At 60.6% G+C, this 21,456-nt stretch overlaps 1 protein-coding gene across 2 annotated transcripts in view; it reads left to right on the top strand.

The window, feature by feature from the left end:
• SORCS2 (sortilin related VPS10 domain containing receptor 2) overlaps positions 1–21,456 on the top strand; it is a 249,520-nt gene that overhangs the window by 222,815 nt on the left and 5,249 nt on the right. For both annotated transcript variants that reach the window (XM_087828373.1, XM_087828379.1), the window contains exons 13-24: positions 1,577–1,668; positions 2,590–2,697; positions 3,323–3,443; positions 4,319–4,452; positions 5,195–5,314; positions 8,727–8,901; positions 12,949–13,135; positions 14,194–14,327; positions 15,385–15,508; positions 17,873–17,985; positions 18,925–19,050; positions 21,085–21,184. In XM_087828373.1, the coding sequence (XP_087684499.1) occupies positions 1,577–1,668; positions 2,590–2,697; positions 3,323–3,443; positions 4,319–4,452; positions 5,195–5,314; positions 8,727–8,901; positions 12,949–13,135; positions 14,194–14,327; positions 15,385–15,508; positions 17,873–17,985; positions 18,925–19,050; positions 21,085–21,184 (1,534 nt within the window). The remainder of the gene's footprint in view (positions 1–1,576; positions 1,669–2,589; positions 2,698–3,322; positions 3,444–4,318; positions 4,453–5,194; positions 5,315–8,726; positions 8,902–12,948; positions 13,136–14,193; positions 14,328–15,384; positions 15,509–17,872; positions 17,986–18,924; positions 19,051–21,084; positions 21,185–21,456) is intronic.

The raw sequence follows: 21,456 nt of genomic DNA on the forward strand, positions 1-21,456 counted from the left end.
CTAGACGGGGTGGGGTGGGGTGTGAGGCAGACGCTGGCTTCTCATTTCACAGAAGCCATGTGAGGTGTCCAGTGGCCACTTTTATGGGGCCACTTGCTCAGATTTCAAACTTGGGGATGTCAGAATTCAAGGGAGACTGTCCAGGAGCTGAGTGTGGGCCTACCTTCGGGGTGCTTGTTCCCTTCCCAAATGATGGGGGGACATGGGGGAGCTCGTGTGCCCGGGGCAGAGAGGAGGGCACCCACCCGAGCACATGTGTGTGTCGAGAGACGGGGATCGGAGAGCAGCTGGAGCTGGGTTTAGGAGTTTGCTTGGGGTGGGGGAGGCTGGGGACAAGCGGGACAAAGGCAGGGAAGGCAAGGTGACCGGCGAGTCAGGCCAGACGCGGAGCCTATCAGGAGATGTGCCTGAAAGAGCTCTCAGACCGTGAGTGACAGATGCCAGCACGTGTGCTCTTAGTGGACAGAATGTTTCCTAATCGCGTTACCCGGAGTGATAGAAAACAACAGCCAGAAAGCATCCAGGGAGGCCCTCCAGAGCCCGGGGGGTGGGCCCGTCTGCCCCTCCTAAGATGAACCCAAATGCCACCTGCACCGTGACCCCCTTCCTGGGGTGCCCAGTGACTCAGGTGTAGTTTAATTGGAATTCAGCATCATTCATCCCCCAAAGCACTGGCTGGCACTCCGGCTGTGCCAGAGCCAGGAATGAGCCCGCAGAGAGGGTCGAGTGGATGGCGCCCCTCGGTGTTGGCCCCCGAGTGGGCGAGTCAGTGTGCGGAGGCGATCTGCCTCCTTGGGTGTCTCTCCCCAGGCTGTGGATTCCTGGAGCCTGAATTTCCTCTCTCCCTCTGGGTCCCAGCACCCAGGGAGGCCCTGGAGCACTGGGTCTGTCGGATGGGTGCACAGAGGGGGAGAGATGTGAAAATTTCTTCTTCACGGTACCCTAAAAATTGCAGCTATCGCCTCCTTCATCCAGGAATCTCTGTCTCTGTTAATGTAGCCTCAGGCACATGCTTAACCCGAGCTAGTGGTTAGGACAGAGGACACCAGGCACACCAAGTCCTCTGACCCCTGCAGCTGCGGCCATGGAGCCGATAGCAGTGAACGCCATGGGGCGTAACCGGGGAGAACCCAGCTTGGTGCTCTGGCACCAGGGAGGGCTTCCTGGAGGAGACAGCACTTGAGCTGAGCCGTAACGTCTGGTGGGGTTTGCTGTTACCGAGGATGTGCATCCTACTGCTTTTCTAGATCCCGTTTTTCTTTCCTGTCTTCCGGCTGTCGGCCTTCCATGTAAAGAGGGTCCCCCTGCAGCATTTACTGCACTGTTTGTCCTCATGTCCCTCACTGGCCTAGGGACTGTCCTCCATCACCGTCCATCCCATGTGCGCCGAGTCTGCGTGGTGTGGCCAAACGTGGGGATGGCCTGGGGCCACGGGGAGCCCCCAGGTCAGCTCTGGCGGAGGGAGCTGGCCTCTGCCAGCGCCCCCAGCCTGCGTGTGGATGGCTCTGCGCCCAGCGAGTGACCCCGAGCCTGGACAACCCCGGCCCTTCTCAGGTGCCGTCCGCTCTCCCCGCAGGTGTTCGAGGAGGAACACCACATCCTCTACCTGGACCACGGCGGCGTGATCGTGGCCATCAAGGACAGCTCCATCCCCTTGAAGATCCTCAAGTAACGTTGGGGGGGGGGTGCAGCGCTGGGGTGCGGGGGAGCAGGGCTTCTCCTCTCCCCCTGGGATCCTCTCAGGATGTTCCCCAGAATGGCCTCCCTGTGGGGCCCCAGGATGAGGGCACTAACCCCGCCAGCTGGGGGTGGCGGCAAGCTGGGCAAACCCTTCCCAGCGGCTGCCCCGGGCGGGCGTGGGGAACCAGGAAAGAGGGAATGCCAGCGGAGCACGTGAGAGCGAGCCCAAGGGAGGCCTGGGGCCCTGGGGCCCAGGACACGGCCCCACCACAGTCTGGGGGAGCAAAGGGCTTCCCGGAGGAGGTGACTTTTAGGCATCAGTAGGAATTATTTAAGTAGAGAAGGTGTGGTCGGACAAGGAAGCCAACATGTGCCCAGGGGAGAGAGGTTTGCTATCGGCTTCAGACATCTGAAGGGCTGTTGTGGATAAACGAGGGCACGTATGAGCTCTGGACCCAGAAAGCAGAGTTGGGGGACTGCCAGGAAGCCAGTATTACCTTAGTCTGAAAAAGAGCTTCCAGCACTGTGGTGCCCTGCATTGGGACGCAGTAAGCTGCTGTCTCTGGCTGGCACCCCCAGGCCAGGCTCAGGCATTGGGTGGGTCTACAGTCCAGGGCTACCCAGACAGCATGCCCAGGACTCCAAGGCTGTTGTGTTGCTAAGCAGACTTGGACGCCACTTGGTGCTGGCAGGGGCCGCTGTGGCCTCCCAGGAGAGGGGTCCAGCTGGGGCCTGGTGCTGGGCTGGCCCTGGGGACAGACAGTTCCCTCCACACTGTCCTCCCAGCCGCCTCAGTGGGACGGCGCTGGCCCTGGGCACAGGCAGGGCTGGGTCCAGCGGGGCAGCCAGTCCTGGGCACAGCGAGGGCCCCTGCCTGCCCTGCGGGTGGTGACGCTGCTTCCCTGGCAGGTTCAGCGTGGACGACGGTGTCACGTGGAGCACCTACAATTTCACCGACACCTCCGTGTTCGTGGACGGGCTACTGAGCGAGCCAGGCGAGGAGACCCTGGTCATCACGTGAGTGCCCGCGGAAGGGGCGGGTGGGTCGGAGCTGACCCCAGGAGGTGTGCCAAGGGCCACCGAGGGCCTCTGCTGCTCTGAGGCGGGCTCACCACTGACCCCACTGACCCCCAGCCCGCCTCCCTCGCTCTCACCTGCTCCTCGCACCTGCCTCCTCCTGGTCTCTCACTACAAAGGTTTCCTCTCCCCCCAGCCGCTGGGAGGAGGCCACTTGTCTGTCCGTGTCAGGGACATCCATTACGTGCCCAGATCACGTGGCTGTTGAGGGGTGCAACCGAGAGTCCGAGCTGCCTCCGGGCCACTGCCCCCTTCCACCTCTCGAGCCGACAGTTTTTACTATTACTGTTACCGTTGTTACTATTATTACTATTGCCTGTTGGCACCTGTGAGCGACTCGTGGGCACACTACACAGTGAGGACCTTGTTCCCAGACAGGCCGGGGCGGGGAGGAGCCGGCTGAGCCTGGCCTGGGCAGGGCTGGCGTCGGAGGCTGCAGCAGTCCCAGGGTGGCCCGGTGAGGGCAGGAGCGGCGTCGCTGGGCCCTCAGTGCAGGCGGGAGCTGAGGCCTGAGGGGAGGAGGGGACGGGCCCAAATAAGGCGTTTTCCTGCCCCTTCCCCCCAGCATCTTCGGCCACATCAGCTACCGCTCCGACTGGGAGCTGGTCAAGGTGGACTTCAGGCCCTCCTTCCCCAGGATGTGCGGGGAGGAAGACTACAGCGCCTGGGACCTCACCAACCTGCAGGTGGGCCGGGCGCGGGCGGGGCAGGGGCTCCCGCGGGCCCACCTCCGCCCTGCAAGGCCACGGGCCTCTCCTCCTCCAAGGAGTCTTCCCAGAGCCCCGACCGCCCCGAGACGCCCAGTCCCTCTGGGGTTTCCTGGCCCCTCCTTGGTGCCTGGGCTGCTCTGGGCTCAGTCACACTCGGGGCACAGGTCCCTGGGCCCCAACCCGGCCGTGGAGTCAGATGTGCTTGGGGTTCAGATCATAGGAAGGTAACATGGCCCGTGTGTTGTATGTGACCTGACACCCCGGTGTGGTCTGGGGCAGCCGCCTCCCCATAATCTCAACACACAAATGTTTCTACAGCAAAACATAGGATATTCGCACTGAGGGGAATTAGTGGGGCCTAGAGCTGGCCTCCCACTGCGGTTCAGCCAGCCTGTGCTCTCCCAGGTGTGGTGGGGAGGCCGGGATTACACCTGTTACTGCCATGGCTTCTGTTTCGGGGAACAGGGGCGGGTCCTGTTTCAGGATCACTGGCTAAGGACCTACTGTGTGTCCACATGAGCCCTCCAGGCCAGGGCTTGTTCCAGCTCCTGCATGGGGCCTGGCACTCCTGGGGCCTGAGGGACTTAAAGGGGCCCCTTTTCTGGCAGCCCTGTGGCCCCTAGAGCCCAGATGGAGCTTGAATGGCACTTCCTCCAGGAAGCCTTCCCTGACTACCTGCTCTGGGCTCCGAGCTTACTTTTGTCATGTGGTGCTCCGTGAATACTTGTGGGTGGGATTGGAGGGAGGCCGCCCCAGCTTGCCCTCAGGCACACCCCTTCCCTCCTGGGCCTCAGTTTCCCCGTCTGTGAAAGGGATCCAACCCTGCCCCTCCCCCCACGTTGCCGCTGCAGGGTGACGGCTGCCTCATGGGCCAGCGCAGGAGCTTCCGGAAGAGGAAGGCCACATCGTGGTGCATCAATGGGAAAAACTTCACATCGGCGCTCACGTCCCACGTGTGCCCATGCCAGGACTCCGACTTCCTCTGGTAAGGGTTCTGTCCCACACGGGCTGCTTGCGTGACCTCAGGACATAGCGCAGGCCAGGCAGAGTGGGCCGGGGCCTCCGCACCTCCTGCGACCCGGTGTCAGAGTCAACCTGTCGCTCCTGCCTTATCTGAGCAATAGAACTGGGTCTCAGGTCCCCGGACTCGGGGAAGGGGTGCTGGAGAATCCCTGGGCCTGTTTGTGAAACCAGCGCAGGCGGCCTGCTCACAGTGAGAGGCGGAGCCAGGACCCGCTGTGCCGCCGGCCCCTTCTCCTCTGGTCAGGGACTCTTCAGTCTCCTGTGGCGCCCGCTGCGCCCAGAACCATGTCCGAGTTCCAGAGCCCAGCTCACGAGGCCTCTGGCCCACCTGCCTGCCTCCCCAGCCACCCTCAGCCCTCGCCATCCTGTCCCTTACCCTCTGCCACCTCCATCTGTATCTCCCTGCGCCCGCGTTGAGGGGTCCTCCCATGCAGTGCCCCCTCCTCTCTTTCCCTGGCTGTCTCCTGCTCTTCCTTTGCTATTCAGCTCACCACTTCCAGGCAGCCCCCCAGGACACCGGGGCTGGGCTCAGTGTTCTCCTGTGGGTTCCCAGAATCCCCTTGGCTTCCCTTCTGACCTGGAGCAGACCGGAGGCTCTCAGGCCTGTCTCCCCTCTGGCGCAGGGGCCCTGTGGATTCGCCTCTGTGACTCCTATACTCCCGCCCTGTGCCGGCCTCCTGATGGATGTTCTTTCTTCCTCTCAGCGACTATGGATTCGAGCGCTCCCCCTCCGACACCAACAAGTGCTTTGCCAACTTCTGGTTTAACCCCCTGTCCCCCCCTGACGACTGTGTCCTGGGCCAGACCTACACCAGCAGTCTTGGGTGAGTGCACACGGGCCTCCTGGTCTAGCTCCTGGGGCAGAGCCACGGGGACCCCCCCCTGCCCTCCTGCCTGGCGCCCACCTGCAGCTCCCTGCACAAAAGTCATGGCTGAAACGTCCTGTTCACAGGAGCTCCTGAGGGTCACCCCAGGCACTAACCCTCTAGGCCTCTAAGAGTCAGTGACCCTCGATCTGAGCCCACCGGGGCTAGCTTCAGGGAGTAAGGTGGGTTGAGCTGGCCCTGAACAAAGGACCACAGGAGAGAAGGTCCAAGATGCCTGTTAGCTCAGACCTGTGGCAGGGGCTGAGCCCAAGGGAATTAACACCTTCCTCTTGGTCCTCTGAGCCCCTGCAGTGCCAGGACCCTTCCCCATTTACCAGCGCAAGTGAGGCAGCTCTGAGCTGGGCCCGAGGTGCTCACACTTCCTTTAGGTCTCAGCTTGAATGGCATTTCCTCCAGGAAGCCTTCCCTGACCACCTGCCCTGGGCCTGAGCTTGCCTCTGTCACGGCACATGTCTGGTTATTGTTATCACTTACCCAGTTGTTCTCACTGCTGTGAGCTCCACGACGCAGAGGAGCGGTTCCTTCGGGGGGGGGGGGGGGGGGGAAGGGACTAGCTCTGCGCAAGGGCGAGGTGCTCAGCAGGTGTGAGCAATTGTGATGCTCCTACTCCACGAGAGGCTGGCTATGTGGTTTATAAAGGATTAACGTCAAATAAAAATGCCAGGTACGTAAACGCCATGAGCCCACAGCTTCAGGGGGCCCCAGACATGCTCCAGCTGAGTCCCCCTTCCAATGTGTGAGGACTTGTAGGAATAAGTCCCCCCAAAAGGGGACTTATTGTCTTCTGGCAGCTACTCCAAAAGTGATTTCTATATCTGGTGCTCAATAAACATATCATCTTAAAAAAATTTAAAAAGTCCTACTTCCCTTCAAGGAGGTTGTGAGAGGGAGAGAAAAAAGCCTGTGGGTTACTAGGAAGCCCCCATTGCTGCCCCCAGAGGTGGGCAGGCAGAGTCTGGGGAGCAGGAAACAGGACCAGAATGTGCAGGGTTGGACTTCAGCGGCATAAATCCCACCACCCATCCATCATCTATCCATCCACCCATCATTCATCCATTTATCCACCATCCATCCATCATCCATCCACCATCCATCCATCATCCATCATCCACCCATCCATCATCCATCCATCCATTTGTCCATCATCCATCCATCCATCCATCATCCATCCATCCATCATCCATCATCCATCCATCATCCATCCATCATCTGCCCATCCATCCATCATCCATCCATCCATCGTCCATCATCCATCCATCCATCCATCCATCCATCCATCCATCCATCTGCCCATCCATCCATCATCTATCCATCCATCCATCCATCCATCATCTACCCATCCATCCATCATCTATTATCCATCCATCCACCCACCCATCATCTGCCCATCCATCCATCCATCATCCATCCATCCATCCATCCATCATCTGCCCATCCATCCCTCATCCACCCACCCATCATCCATCCATCTATCCATTCGTCCATCATCCATCCATCCATCCATCATCCATCCATCCATCCATCATCTGCCCATCCATCCATCCATCATCCATCCATCCATCGTCCATCCATCCATCCATCATCCATCCATCATCCATCCATCCATCCATCCATCCATCCATCCATCCATCCATCCATCATCTACCCATCCATCCATCATCCATCCATCCATCATCCATCCATCCATCCATCATCTGCCCATCCATCCATCATCCATCCATCCATCATCCATCCATCATCCATCCATCCATCACCCATCCATCATCCATCATCCATCCATCATCCATCCATCATCCATCCATCCATCCATCATCTGCCCATCCATCCATCATCCATCCATCCATCATCCATCCATCATCCATCCATCCATCACCCATCCATCATCCATCATCCATCCATCATCCATCCACCATCCATCCATCATCCATCCACCCATTCATCATCCACGCATCATCTATCCCTCCATCTACCCAGTTATTCCCCCATCTGTCTAGTCATTCACCTACCAATCCATTATCCGTTTATCCATCCACCCGTCAATTTTTCAATCAATCATCCATCCATTCCTCCCTCCCTCCCCTCCTCCCTCCCTCCCTCCCTCCCTCCCTCCCTCCCTCCCTCCCTCCCTCCCTCCGGTATCCAAGGCAGCCACCCTGGTGCATCCACCAGGGCTTGGTGAGCAGGGCCTCTTGTCTGAAGTGTTAGAGCCAAGATATGAAGTGTCATATCCAGGGCAGAGGGTTGTGTTCATACATTCTGGACACCACGGTGCTGTGGGGGAGGGGGGGTAGCTCTCAGAGAGTGTATTTTACTCCAGAATAATCCAAGTGTCCTTGCATGATCCTTCTCAGTGGTCACTCAGTGCTGAGCCATGGGGGCAGAAGCGCCCAGGCATGGGGAGGCTGGCTGGCCTGGGTACTTGGCCATGGTGCCAGTCTCCCAGACACAGAATCCCAGTGTAGCTTGAGGGAGCTTCCTAAGTGGTGAGTCAGATGATGCCCCTGGTGCAGAGGTTTTCCGGTGGTCTCCTGAGAGGCTCATTGACCTGAGCCATTGGGTTCTGCCCACCAGCCCCTCTCCAGCTCATCCCATCCCTGCTCCTTCCCCACCACAGGGCCTTTGCACATGCTGGTCCTGCTGCCGCCGTGCTCCTTCCCCTCCCCTCCCCCTCCTGATCTCAGCTGAAAACCCTTTATCAAGGATCGATGCCCAGTGCTGCCCTTCCCAGCGCTTGTCACAGTCGTGACCTTACCTCACTGGGGGGTTGGTTGGATGAGGCGTCTCCCCCGCTCTGCAAGGGCAGGGACCATGTGTGACCTCTGCCCCTGTACCCCACTACCTGGCACGTAGTAGACGCTCAGTGAACCCCGGAATGAGAGGATGAGTCAGGCGCTGTCCTCGATCCGCCCTCTCCAGGTAACAGAGAAACAGAGCCTGGGGGTGGGGCTGTGTCAGCTGTCAGGCCAGGGTTGGGCCCAGGGACCGTATTTCTCAGCAAGACCACGAAATTCAGACCAGCTGCTTCGGTCATCCCCTCAGCAACAATAACAAAAGCTCTTATTACTACTGTTCTTGTTATTAACATGATCAGACCAAGGAGACGTCGCTCGGCGACTCTGAAGCAGATCCTGCCATTTCTGGTCACTGGTCCCTCCTCTGCGCCTGTTTTCTCAGCTCTAAAGGGAGCAGAGGTCGCCCTCAGTTGGAGTCAGGCGGAGGCTGGGAGTTGGCCATTGGAGGTTGTAGCCGAGAGCCACCCCTGAGGACAAGCAGTCCCTGCCGGGCTGCAGAGCCGGTCCCCTCTCCCCACCTGCCTGTCTGCGGACCCTGACCCGCTGTCCGACCGCAGGTACCGGAAGGTCGTGTCCAATGTGTGTGACGGCGGTGTGGACCTGTCTCAGAGCCCCGAGCAGCAGCAGTGCCCCCTGACCCCGCCCCGCGGCCTGCAGATCAGCGTTCTCGGGGACCAGGGGGTGGCCCTGCGGCCAGGGGAGGACGTCCTGTTCGAGGTGCGGCAGGAGCAGGTGAGTGCCCTGGTGCTGTCCCCGTGGGGCCACCTCGCCGGGCGGACAGACGTGGGTGTGTCTTCCCCCCCCCCCCCCGTGGGCCGGAAATCCCTCCCCAGCCCAGAGCAGCTGTGAAAAACCAAACAGCAAAACAGAAGAGCCGAGTAGAACGTGGGCAGCGGCTCCGAGCGTCTGCGCAGGGCGCGTCCCGCCGGCGACGACGCCAGACTCGCTCATTTCTGTGGGTGGCAATAGGGTTTGAAACCTCTGGTTATATTGACTTAGTTCATTTGGACTCTTAAGGAAAGCAGAAAGTTAAAATCAAACTATTATGCCTGGCCGGGCGTGAGCGCCGACCTAGGATCCAGAGGATCGCGGTTCGTTTCCCGGTCAGGGCACAGGCCCGGGCTGCAGGCTCGATCCCCAGTCGGGGGCACGCGGGAGGCAGCCGGTCCATGACTCTCTCGTCATTGATGTTTCTCTCTCTCTTCCTCCCGCTTCCTCTTTCTGAAACCAATAATGACATATATTTAAAAATAAAAACAAAATTAAACCCCAAAAAACTATTACTTATAATCCCACAACCAAAGATACGTCCTGTAAATAGATGGTAGGTAGGTGAATGTGGATAGAGGCACACACACAAATATACATAATTTCCTCCCAGTCTCATCTTTATTTTTCTTTCGTTAGGATATGTATTACATTTTCACATTTTCTTCTGATTTTAAAAAATATATACTTGTTATAGAGCATTTGAAAAACACATAGAAATATCAACAAAACCCCTGTACCCCAAGGTCACAGCTGTCATTTTTGTATTTCCTTGTAGTGTTTTCAAATTCATGTGCAGCCTGCCCATTTCTCTGACTGTAGAAGTGACAAGGTCTCGTTGCCGAACATTCAGAAACGGGGGTTAGGAAAACGGAGGAACAGGCCAGGCCGGTGGGTGGTTCAGATCCCAGAAGAGCCCAAGGCGGAGTCAGAGCCGCCGCCCTCCAGGAGGGACCCGGCCGGAGCTCCGTTTAGAAGCTGTGGGGACAAGGTCTTTGGTGCTGGAGACCAGAGGGTCTGGGCTGGTGTGGACAGGGAAACGGTGTGTCGGGTGCTTTATACACACCGCCTCCCCCACCGCCCTCTCCCTGGTGGGAGCCCAGGCTTAGGCAAGTGCTGATACCACCAGGCCCACACGGTGACAAATGACAGACAGTGCTGGGTCCCAGGCCTGGGGACTCTGGAGGGACAGCACCTGGTCCACGGCCCTGCAACCTGGGCCGGTCCTGGCCAGGCTCTGGTCCCGCCAGGCCCTGGCCCTGGCATCCCTGCTCCAAGCCTCAGGTGGCCCAGGGCAGAGGAGGGGCACCTCTGCTCACAGGGGCACCTCTGCTCACAGCAGCACCCTGGGGCGGCCGGAAGGTGAAGCCCCCTGCCCAGCCTGGGGCCCCCTGGGCCCTCAGAGTGGCCCCAGCCACTGCCCTGAGTTTCAGGACGGACCTGTAGGCGAAACCGGCGCCTGCTGCCTCCTGGAGCCTGGAACCCGGCCACTGGGCTCCGCGGTTGCATCTAGACTGGATTCTCTGGAGCCAGGATGGGAAGAGCCTGCGAGCCCCCTGCCGAGGGCCCCCGATCTCCTGGGGCTGGGGTCAGTGGAAGCGAGGGGAGCCCCGGAAGATGCTCTGAGAAGAGGGAGGCCTCCCGGTGCCCGCGGCTGCCCGGAGGAGCGCGGGGCGGGGCCGCGCACACACTTGTGCACACTCACTGACTCGTGCGCTCACACACAGGCCCAGCCGGGTGTGGAAATAGCTCTGGCTGTGGGGCCCAAGTCCTGTGACTATCTAAGCATTAAGTGTAAGGCCTGACAGGGAACCCAGAAATGGGCCCGCAGGCTGTGACCTCTCCGCGGGTGGACGGCGTCCTCCAGTGAGCGTCCAGTGCACGTGGACCTCGGCCGGAGCCTCACACCCGGAGCGGCGTCGGCTCGGGTGGATCCCGGGCTTCAGCGCAAGCTGGAAAACGACAAACCCTGTAGAAAAGGGAGGGGAAGTGTTGGGGGTCTAGGGCTTCGCAGAAAGCCCTTAGAGTTGACCCCAAAAACACCATCCATACAGGGAACCCGGTAAGTCGGACTTGGTCACAGTGAGACACTTGCTCTCCGAACGACCCTCCTGGTGGGTACCTGAGAGGACAGAATACAGGGGACATGTCCCCGCCGCGGACGCAGCGCAGACTGGTGCCCAGGCCGCGTGAAGACCTGGTGGCCCGGCCGGTGCGGCTCAGCGCCGAAAGGTCGCCAGTTTGATTCCCCGTCGGGCGCGTGCCCGGGTTGTGGGCTCGGTCCCCAGTGGGGGGCGCACAGGAGGCAGCTGATCGATGACTGTCATCGATGTATCTCCCTCTCCCCCTCGCCTTCCTCTCTCTCGAGAGATCAATAAAACAGGTCTTTAAGGCTGGTTAGAGCCCGGCAGTGAGAAACGAACAATCCATCGGACAGTGAACAGGAGACAGGGGGGACTTTCCACCCTGGAGGGCGTGTGGGTGGCGGAGAAGCCAGACGTTCAGCATCATTAGCCATCGGGAAACGCAGACGGAGCCACGGGCTGTCCCTGCGCACCTCCCAGAGTGACTAAAGTAAGAAACGGCCACAACCCCAAATGCCGGCCAGGACGTGGAGAAGCTGGGGCCCTCGGTGTGGCTGGCGGGGGCGTAGGATGGCACAGCCCCCTGGCCGACGCCTGGCAGTTTCTTAAGAACCAGAAGCCAGCAGATGTCAGGTGCCCTGCAGCGGCCACTCGCGGGCGTCCGTCCCAGAGGAGGAGGCCTGTGTCCGCACAAAAACTCAGACACGAGTGTCCACAGCAGCCGCCGGCAGCGCCCAGAGTCCCCCGGGCGACGGAGACACACCCCGTGGTCCATCCGCACCGCAGGTCCTGCTCTGCCGCGAAGAGGACTGGACTGGGCACCCCTACACCCCGGGTGAACCTCCAGAGAGTGACGCCCAGCGTCCCCTAGTTTGTGGTCGCCTCAGCCCAGCCTCTCGTCTTCACGGCCTCGTCTGCGTCCAGATCTCCGTGTCCTTCGTAACGACACCAGTCGCTGGGTCCGGGGCTCGTCTCCATCCAGCGGCCTCATCCTAACTCGTATCTGCAAGGACCCTATTTCTAAATAAGGCCACGTCCGAGTGGGCGTGGATTTGGGGGGGACGCACCCTCCAGCCCGTTCCCCACGCTGGCAGAGGAAGTCGGCGTGGGTCATGCAAACGCACGCGCTCGGTGTTCAGGAATAAGGGTGGCTCAGTGGTTAGCGATCACCCTGTTCCGTCGCCACCGCTAGGAGATGGTTTCCTGGGGGGACGGGGTGGCAGGAAGGGGGGACGGGGCGAGGGAGGGAGAAAAGGAGACTGAAGATGAGACCTCCTGCTGGAACGTTACTGCTTCCTTCAGTCCATTTCCGTGACTCGGAGGCATGAACAGGGGTGATTTAAAGGAAAGTGCCTGTGGTGGGGAGCACGCTGGAAGAAAATAGCCTGATGCTGGGAGGAGGGCGCCGTCCGGGGGCGCACCCCCTGCACGGACGCGAGCACCCGAGATCTCTCCTGGCACCGCGTGGCCTGAGGCAGAAGAAACCCTCAGGAAGCCCAGGGTCACAGGGGAAAGCGGGTTTTCTCTGGTTCCTGGGAGACTTTAAGGGTCTCCACGTGCGTGCATCTTCCCAGGCCCGCGACCGAAGCCCCAGCCTGCGCCAGGCCCCTGGTCGCCCTCCGGCTCCTGACTCGGCCCCCGCGGTGTCCTGCCCTGTGGCCCAGACCTCAGCCTCGGCCCCTCCACCTCCTCCCTCCCTGCAGCTGGGTGTTCCCTCCAAAATGTGCACCCGGCCCCTGCTTCAGACTCCTGGGTTTCTAGAACCCTGGGCCGAGGCGGTCAGATGGCCCGCACTCCAGGCTGGGCGGGAGGGGCTGGGCCTGCCCCCCGCGCCCCAGGCCGAGTGCTTTGAGCACAGGAGCGAGGGGAGGAAGGAGCGAGTGAGCCCTGAGGTCCAGCGCCAAGCGCCTCGTGGTGTTTCCGACAGGGCGACGTCCTGACCACCAAGTACCAGGTGGACCTCGGGGATGGCTTCAAGGCCATGTCCATGAACCTCACGCTGAGACGGGAGCGCCTCCGGCACTGCTACAAGAGCCCCGGCGTCTACCGCGTGGCCGTCAGGGCGGAGAACGTGGCGGGGCGCGACGAGGCGGTGCTCTTCGTCCAGGTCAACTGTGAGTCACCGCGCCCTCGAGACCCAGAGTCGCTCCCTGTGACAGAGAGAACCAGGGCCTGGGGAGATGGAGGGAGCCCCTCAGATCCACCCACCCCGTCCTTAGGACTTGAGCCCAAGGGCAGGGAGGCAGGCGGGCTGGGCTCAGGTCCACACCCTGGTGGTCTGCACAGCCGGGTTGGTGGTGGCGATGGTGGTGCTGGTGGTGATGGTGGTGATGGTGATGATGGTGGTGGTGCTGGTGGCGATGGTGGTGCTGGTGGTGATGGTGGTGGTGCTGGTGGTGGTGGTGGTGCTGGTGGTGGTGCTGGTGGTGATGGTGCTGGTGGTGATGGTGGTGGTGCTGGTGGTGGTGGTGGTGCTGGTGGTGGTGCTGGTGGTGATGGTGGTGATGGTGGTGATGGTGATGATGGTGGTGGTGCTGGTGGCGATGGTGGTGCTGGTGGTGATGGTGGTGGTGCTGGTGCTGGTGGTGGTGCTGGTGGTGATGGTGGTGATGGTGATGATGGTGGTGGTGCTGGTGGCGATGGTGGTGCTGGTGGTGATGGTGGTGGTGCTGGTGGTGGTGGTGGTGCTGGTGGTGGTGCTGGTGGTGATGGTGCTGGTGGTGATGGTGGTGGTGCTGGTGGTGGTGGTGGTGCTGGTGGTGGTGCTGGTGGTGACGGTGGTGATGGTGGTGCTGGTGGTTGTGCTGGTGGTGATGGTGGTTGTGCTGGTGGTGATGGTGGTTGTGCTGGTGGTGACGGTGGTGATGGTGGTGATGGTGGTGATGGTGGTTGTGCTGGTGGTGACGGTGGTGATGGTCGTGGTGATGGTGGTGGTGGGGGTGGTGATGATGGTGGTGGTGGTGGTGATGGGGTGGTAGTGACGATGGTAATGAAGGGAGGTGTGTTGGTGATGGTGATGATTGTAATGGTGGTGGTGGTGGTGACAGGGTGGTAGTGACTGTGGTAACAAGGTGGGGGGTGGTAATGGAGTTGAGGATAACAGTGACCAACAGCCTCTGAAAAGCCAAGTGCCCGATGCCCTCTAACCCCTGACCTTTTTCGGGACCTGCAGCCCCCCTGCGGGCCCTCTACCTTGAAGTGGTTCCTGTCATTGGCATCAACCAGGAGGTGAACCTCACAGCCGTGCTGCTGCCCCTGAACCCCAACCTCACTGTCTTCTACTGGTGGATCGGCCACAGCCTGCAGGTTTGCTGACCCCAGACCGCCGGTGGCCCCTGCTTCCCATAGGCTCCGCCTCGGGGTGGAGAGCGAGGGCAGGAGGGGCAGAAGGACAGTGTGTGACACTGTGGAGCTGAGTGAGACCCACCTTTCCTGCCAGCTGTGTCTAAGTGCGGTTGACACAGGATGAATCAGACCAGGCCCTGCCTCCTCCCCAGGGAAGATGTGAACAGAGGAGGTGACCCAAGTTAGGGAGTGACAGGTGCCACAGGAAGAGGGCTGGTAAGGTCGCCGGGAGCTCCAGGGGAGACAAGGCCAGTTCTAGTCTAGGGGAAGGATGGTCAGGGAAGGCTTCATGGAGGAGGGGTCACTGGGGCTGCACCTGAGCTCAGCAGCCTCGGAGCCCGTGGACAGATGCCTCGTAGGAGGTCCTGGGGCTTTTTCAGGGCCTGGCTGCTCACCCTTGGGCCGGGTGGGGGCCTCAGGACCCAGGGAGAAGCATCCTTCATTCACACAGCCAAGTGCAGCCCTACACCCCTAAGCAGAAGGCCCCCGAACAGCACTGAGGGCCCAGACACCAAGGCCAGGCAGGGAGGGTCTGGGCTCCCTACGGTGCTCCCTGGAGGGGGCAGGTCTAGGAAGGGGTTCTGGCTCTGGGTTTGAATCGCAGCTCAGCCTCTTTTAGCCGAGCCCTTCGGGCTGTCATTGCACTTCCCAGAGCCTCTGTCCCCATCTGTGAGGTCCCAGACAGTGCTGTCACCAGTCCTGATGGGTGCACCCCACCCCCAGGCTGGGTGCTGAGCCGGGCGCCAGGCCACAGCTGAGTGGGGCTGGGAGGGTGGGTTGGGGTCAGTGCAGAGGCCCAGACCGAGGCCCCATTTACACCTCATTTGTCCACATAGGAGGGCTCAGGACAGTCTGGAAGGACGTGTGTCCATGCAGGTGTCCCCTGGGGCCTCCCCATGCCCCGGGGAGGGCAGGGGACAGGGTTCTCAGTGCAGCCCTGGGCCGCTGACCGACCATAGGGCCAGCTCTCCCCAGGCCGCGGCCGGGGCTTGGCCCTGACCCTGCTTGTGCCCTGCAGCCCTTGCTGTCCCTGAACAACTCGGTGACGACGCGGTTTGCGGACCCGGGGGACGTGCGTGTGACGGTGCAGGCAGCCTGCGGGAACTCGGTGCTGCAGGACTCCAAGGTGGTCCGCGTGCTGGGTGAGTCCCCGGCCAGGCTCGGGCAGTGCCCCGCCAGCTCGCCCGGCCTCGGTCCGGGTCGGCCGCCTGGGGCCAAGCTCTGCCGAGATGCCTTTCCGATCGGTGTCCCGCTAGTCTGTACGCAGGGGGCCCTGTGACCCTCCTGGGAGAGAGACACTGCCGTGGAAAATGACTCTTAAGAGCGGCAGCCCCCCACCTGCCCCCGCAGCTTGCGGTGGCCTCATGGTCACACCCAAAACTCATTTTGCTTTAAGAGCGGCCTGTCCTGGGGACAGCGGCCGTCGGCTAGATATTAGGGGCCGCCCTTGGCCGCTCCTTCGTTCGCCAACATTCCCCAGGCTGGGCCCAAGCTTTACAACAGCCCTCACCGCCCCCGTTGTGAGATGTGTGGGGCTGTTTTCATTGATATACACCAGCGGTGGAACTGCCGGATCATACGGTCGCTCTATTTCTGACTTTCTGTGGAACCTCCGCACTGTTTTCCACGGTGGTTGCACCATTTGCAACCCCACCAGCGGCGCCCAGGGCTCCCTTTCCCCACGCCCTCCCCAGCACTTACCTTGTGCATTTTTGATGGTACCTTCCTGACAGGTGCGAGGCGATACCTTGCTGCGGTTTTGGTTTGCGTTTCCCTGGTGCTTAGTGACGCTGAGCCCCTTTTCGGGGGCCTCTTGGCCACCTGTGTCCTCCTCGGAAAGAACTGTCTGTTCAGATCCTCTGCCCACCCCCCTTTCCTAAATTGATTTGTTTGTCTGCTATTAAGTTGTACGAGTTCTTTACATTTTGGATATTAACCCCCCATCAGACACATTTTCTGCCATTTGGTAGGTCGCCAGTGCATCTCGTTGATGGTCCCCTTTGCTGGACAGACGCTTTTAGTTTGACGTAGTCTCACGTGTTTATTTTTGCTTCAGTTGCCTTTGCTTATGGTGTCAAATGAAAAAAAAAAACACCAAGATCAGTGCCAGGAAGCAAACTGGCAGCCTGTTTTCTTCTAGAGGTTTCGTGGTTCCAGGTCTTATGTAAACTCTAATCCGCTTTGAGGTAGTTTTCCTGTGGTGACGGTGGGGCCGAGTCTTGTTCTTTGGCAGGTGGCTGTCCGTTGCCCACTGTATATTCTTGGCTTCTCTGTCACGGATTAAGTGACCGTGGAGGCATGAGTTTATTTCTGGGCTCTCTGTTCTGTCCCAATGAGCAATGTGTCTGTTTTCATGCCAGTACCACACTGTTTTGATTTCTGTAGCTCTGCAGTATAGTTGTTTGAAATCGGCAGGACACATCCAGCTTTGTTCTTTCTCAAGATGGCTTTGGCCCTTCATGGGCTTTTGAGGTTTAATACAAATTTTAGGGTTGCTCTGTTTCTGTGAAAAAAGCCACTGGAATTTTGATAAGGATCGTGTTGAATCTGTAGATTGCTTTGAGCAGTGTGGACATTTTAAGAATATTCATTCTTTCAACCCATGAACACAGAATATCTTCCCATTCATCTGTCTCCTTCAGTTTCTTTCATCAGTGTCTCATGGTTTTCAGGGTACAGGTCTGTCACCTCCTTGGTGAAATTTGTTCCTAGGTATTTCATTCTTTTTGACGCAGTTGTAAAGGGGATCGTTTTCTTCATTTCTCTTCCTGATGGTTAATTATTAGTGTGTAGAAACCGAACGGATTTCTGTATATTGGTTTTGTATCCTGCAGCTTCACTGAATTCACTTCAGTTCTGACAGGGCTTTGGTGGAGTCTTTCGGGTCTTCTATACACAATATCACGTCATCTTCCCAGTGTGGATGCCCGTCGTGAGCTGTTGAGCTCACAGTTCACCAGCGCTGGGCCCTGGAGCCCCTCATCCCCACAGCTCCTCCTCCCACTTTACACGTGAGGAAACCGAGGCTGTGGAGGAACATGGAGAGATTGCGTTAGCTGGGCTCCTGGTGCTGGGCTCTTCTCGCCACCCCCGCTGTGGCTCTAGAACAGGCCTCTGAGTCAGGATACCCTGAGAATGTGAGAGAAAGGAGGCGGGGCCTCTGCCCTTAGGGACTCTTATTCTGGTGGGGGTACCAGGCCAGTCAAAGTCCACGGATCCCTGGGGGACAGGAGGCCAACCTTGCAGGCTGTGTACGTGCTTGTAAGTTAACCGGGCAGGTTCTGCACATGCCAGGCCCCGGTCAGTGCTGTCCTCTGATCCTCTATCGTCCTTCTCATCACTGTCGTGATTGTTGTTACTAGATGGCGGCCGATGACCGGACACTGCCCGGGATCTTGGTTTGCGACAGTGAGCCATGGAGTGAACCTGGGGCGGCCCGGGCCACCCGCCCGGAGGGGCAGAGCCAGGCTGCCCGACTGACCGGCCCCCCATCTGCCCCTCCCCAGATCAGTTTCAGGTGGTGCCTCTGCAGTTTTCCAAGAACCTGGACACGTACAACCCCAACACCCCCGAGTGGAGAGAGGACGTCGGCCTGGTGGTCACCTCGCTCCTCTCCAAGGTGTGCCCATCCCCCCAGTGTGATGCGTTCCCAGCACTGCGGGTGCCTCAGAAAAGCTGGGGTCCCCCGGGACCTCCAGGGCAGAGCAGAGTGGGCGTGGCTGCCCCACAGCCACGGGGATCCGGCCTTCAGCCTGCTGGTGGGCGCTGAGTAGCCAGCTCGGCCAACGCCGTGGCTCGGGAGGACATGAAGCTGGGGCCACCGTGAGAGGAGGCACAGGCCTCACCCTCTGTACACATACTGAGCACCGGCTGTTTGCACAGGACCCAGCTGCTGTCCTCCAGTGGCCCAGAATCCCTTTAAACCAGTTTTCTCTTCTGGGCCAGACCCTGGAGACAGAGAAGAACGGGTGTGGTGGCTGCCCTTGGGCAGCCCAGAAAGCACGCAGGCTGTGCATCCGAGTGGGCGTAGGACACACGAGGCCCTTGGTCCCTGCCGAGTGAAAGCCTGCCCCCAGTCCCCAAGCTTGTCACAGGCTGAGGCCCACTCTGGCCATGCCTCCTCCCAGCCCATTAATAATGCTGGTAGTATTGTCCTGGGCGTTGAAGGATGAATAGGAGCTTGCCAGATAGAAGTGCATGGACTGTGACTTCCAGGAGGCAGAGAGGCCTGCATGAGCTGAGCTTTGTGGGTTTGGAAGGACATTAGCCAGGGAGGGGCCAGGGACGGTGGCCATGGTGTGAGGGATGGCCTGGCCAAGCGGAGACTGGAACGGGAGGCAGGGCCGAGCAACCAGGAGAGCTGGACTGTCGGTGGTGATGCAGGGCTGCTGTCGGACTGTCGGGCTGTCCCCGTGGTGTGTGGGGTCAGGAATAGCTTGCAAGACAGAGAACCGGGACCTGGACAGGCCAAGAGCGGGGAGAGGGGATTCCCAGGGGCTCTCGAGTGTGGGGGAGACAGAGGAGGCGTATGGGTCAGTGTCTTGTCTTTGTCCCGCAGGAGACTGGCATCCCCAAGGAGCTGCTGGTGACGGTGGTGAAGCCGGGGCTGCCCACCTTGGCCGACCTGTATGTGCTCCTGGCCCTGCCCAGGCCCACAAGGAAGCGGAGCGTCACGGGTGACAAGGTATCTGCTGTGGCCACTGGACTGGGTCCTCCCTGCCCCGCAGAGGGTTTGGTGACAGTTCTCAGCAAGCGTGGAAATCTCAGTGGCTCATCTCTCAAGAGTCACAGCTGACTTAGGACTTGGTGCTGGGCCCCCCTCCACCTCGTGGCTCTGCCTCTGCACCCATGGGCCTCTGCGGTCACTGTGTCGGGGAGTAGGGGCGTGGGGGCACCAGGGCGCCCCAGGTGGACACGCGCCACTTCCTGCCCCATTCCATCAGCCAGAACTGGGCACATGGTCCCAGCCATCCTGCGGGGTGCTGGGGACGTGGGACACGTGGGGCACAGGGGTCAGAACAGAGCGGCCGTCAGCCCCATCAGTGAGCAAACGTCTTCGGTGCACAGGACAACTTCCCAATGGTGGCCCTCGCCAGGGAGGGAAGGTGACAGGCGCGGCCGGGGCTCAGGGGTGACCAGGACGTGGAGTCGCTGCTGGGCGTGTAAACTGGCCACTTCGGAAAACGGTCGGGCCGTTCGTCACGAAGTTAAACCGTGACGGGGACATCACAGGGCCACTCCTGTGATGTCGGTTCAGCGAGCGGAGAGCCCTGAACACGTCCCAGCAGCATTATCCAGAGGCCCCGACGCGGACCGGCCCAGCCGCCCGTCGGTGGGTGAGGGATGGAGCGTGGGCCAGCCGCACGGCGGAATGTTACTCGGCCGCGAAAGGGAGGGAAGCTCTGGCACGGGCCACACCCCGAGTGAGCCTTGAAAACGGTGCCGAGTGGGAGGCCGGACGTGAGAGCCACCGGTTCAGTGACTCCATTTCTGTGGACCGTCCAGAGCAGGCAGATAAAGGGAGGAGGCCAGGGGCCGGGGGCGGGGGTGAGTGACAGCTAGTGGGCGTGGGATGGCCTCATAACTTTGCAAATACACTAAAACCACGGGACTCTGCGCTTTAAAAAAGTGTTTTATCTCAAAAAAAAGAAAAGGCTCAGAGCCTCAGTAGCCCCTGGGCTCATCATGGTGACAGATGCTCACATGGGTGGTCTGGAGAGAGTGCCTTGCACCAAGGTGGGTACAGCACCCGCGGTGGCACCTCTTGGGGTGGAGGTGGCATCCCGTTTCCTAGGTGAGGGACGTGAGGCTCCGCGAGGGCCACCATCAGGAAGGACAGCGGGCGTGGAGCCCTGTCGCTCTGGCTGCAGACCCTGCTGCCAGCCTGCCTCCCGGGGTCCTGTGAGTGACCCTCAGCATTTTCCAAAGGGCGTCCACACCTCCACACCGGCGCCTGCGGGCCCCAGACTTGCCAGGTGTCTCTGGGGCTGGGACGGTGGCAGGTGGAGAGTGTCTGTGCCCATTTCTCAGAGGAGAACTGACAGCAAGCTCAGCACAGCTCCGGGGGGGCGGTGGGAGCACAGGCCTTGGGGACCTCATGGGGCGCAGGGCACCCCGGCCGCCAGCTCTCTGGACCAGCTCCCCGCGTGGAGGGAGACGCGCCTCCTACAGCGTCAGGTGCCCCAGGGCTGAGAGTGGAAAGGAGCGGAGGCGAGGGGTCGCGGGGCGCCCTGTCCCCATTTTTCCTGAGTGCTGAAGGAAACCTCACACCCAAAGACAGCAAAAAACCATGGTGATGCCATGGCCGCGGCCAGCGGCACACGGCCGGGCCCTTCCTGTGCCGAGCGCAGGGAATCCTCACCGTGACCCTCCAAACACAGAGGTGCAGCGACGCTCCCACCGCCCGTGACACGCAGGCTCTGCGGGCTTGTCACCTGCACGTCCCCATGCAGGACCCGCATCCCGTGAGCAGGGGTGGCCTCCTGGCGGCTCAGGCGCTGAAACGCTGCTCAGGAGTCTGCTTGCCCCGGAGGACGCAGGCTCCCTGGGGCGTCCCACCTGAGGCAGGCACCCGGGCAGGGAGCTGAGGACGCCACCCGGCGAGGCCTTCCTCCCCGCACACCGCTCACTGCGCCCACCGTGTAGAGAGAGGACACCTGCGGGTCCCCTTGATGCCCCCCCGTGGGTCCCCAGGCCTCACTCCCCCCTCTGTTTGCAGAGACTCACGGCCGTCCAGCAGGTGCTGAGCGAGCAGAAGATCAGCTTCCTCCTGCGGGCTGGGGTTCGGGTCCTGGTGGGCCTCAGGGACGCAGACACAGGTGAGAGGCCAGCGGCCGCCCCGGCCTGGGCTGGGCTGGCCTGCAGGGGGCACGGGGCATGTGCAGGCCCCCCGGACGAATGCCCGTCACTGCAGGAACAGGGGACAGGGGACCTTCGGCTGCCCACCCGCTGCTCCTGGCTGGGTGATCGCCTCCAATTAAAATGGGGCCAGACCCAGGGCCTGCGAGCCCCTCTCCGCAGCTGCCACCAGAGCTCTGATTCTAAGGGTCTCCGGTGATCTCTGCCCCCCCCGTGGGACTGTCCTCTCTGG

Source organism: Miniopterus natalensis, chromosome 1 (genome assembly GCF_054644295.1).
Source record: "Miniopterus natalensis isolate mMinNat1 chromosome 1, mMinNat1.hap1, whole genome shotgun sequence".
Lineage (NCBI taxonomy): Eukaryota > Metazoa > Chordata > Mammalia > Chiroptera > Miniopteridae > Miniopterus > Miniopterus natalensis.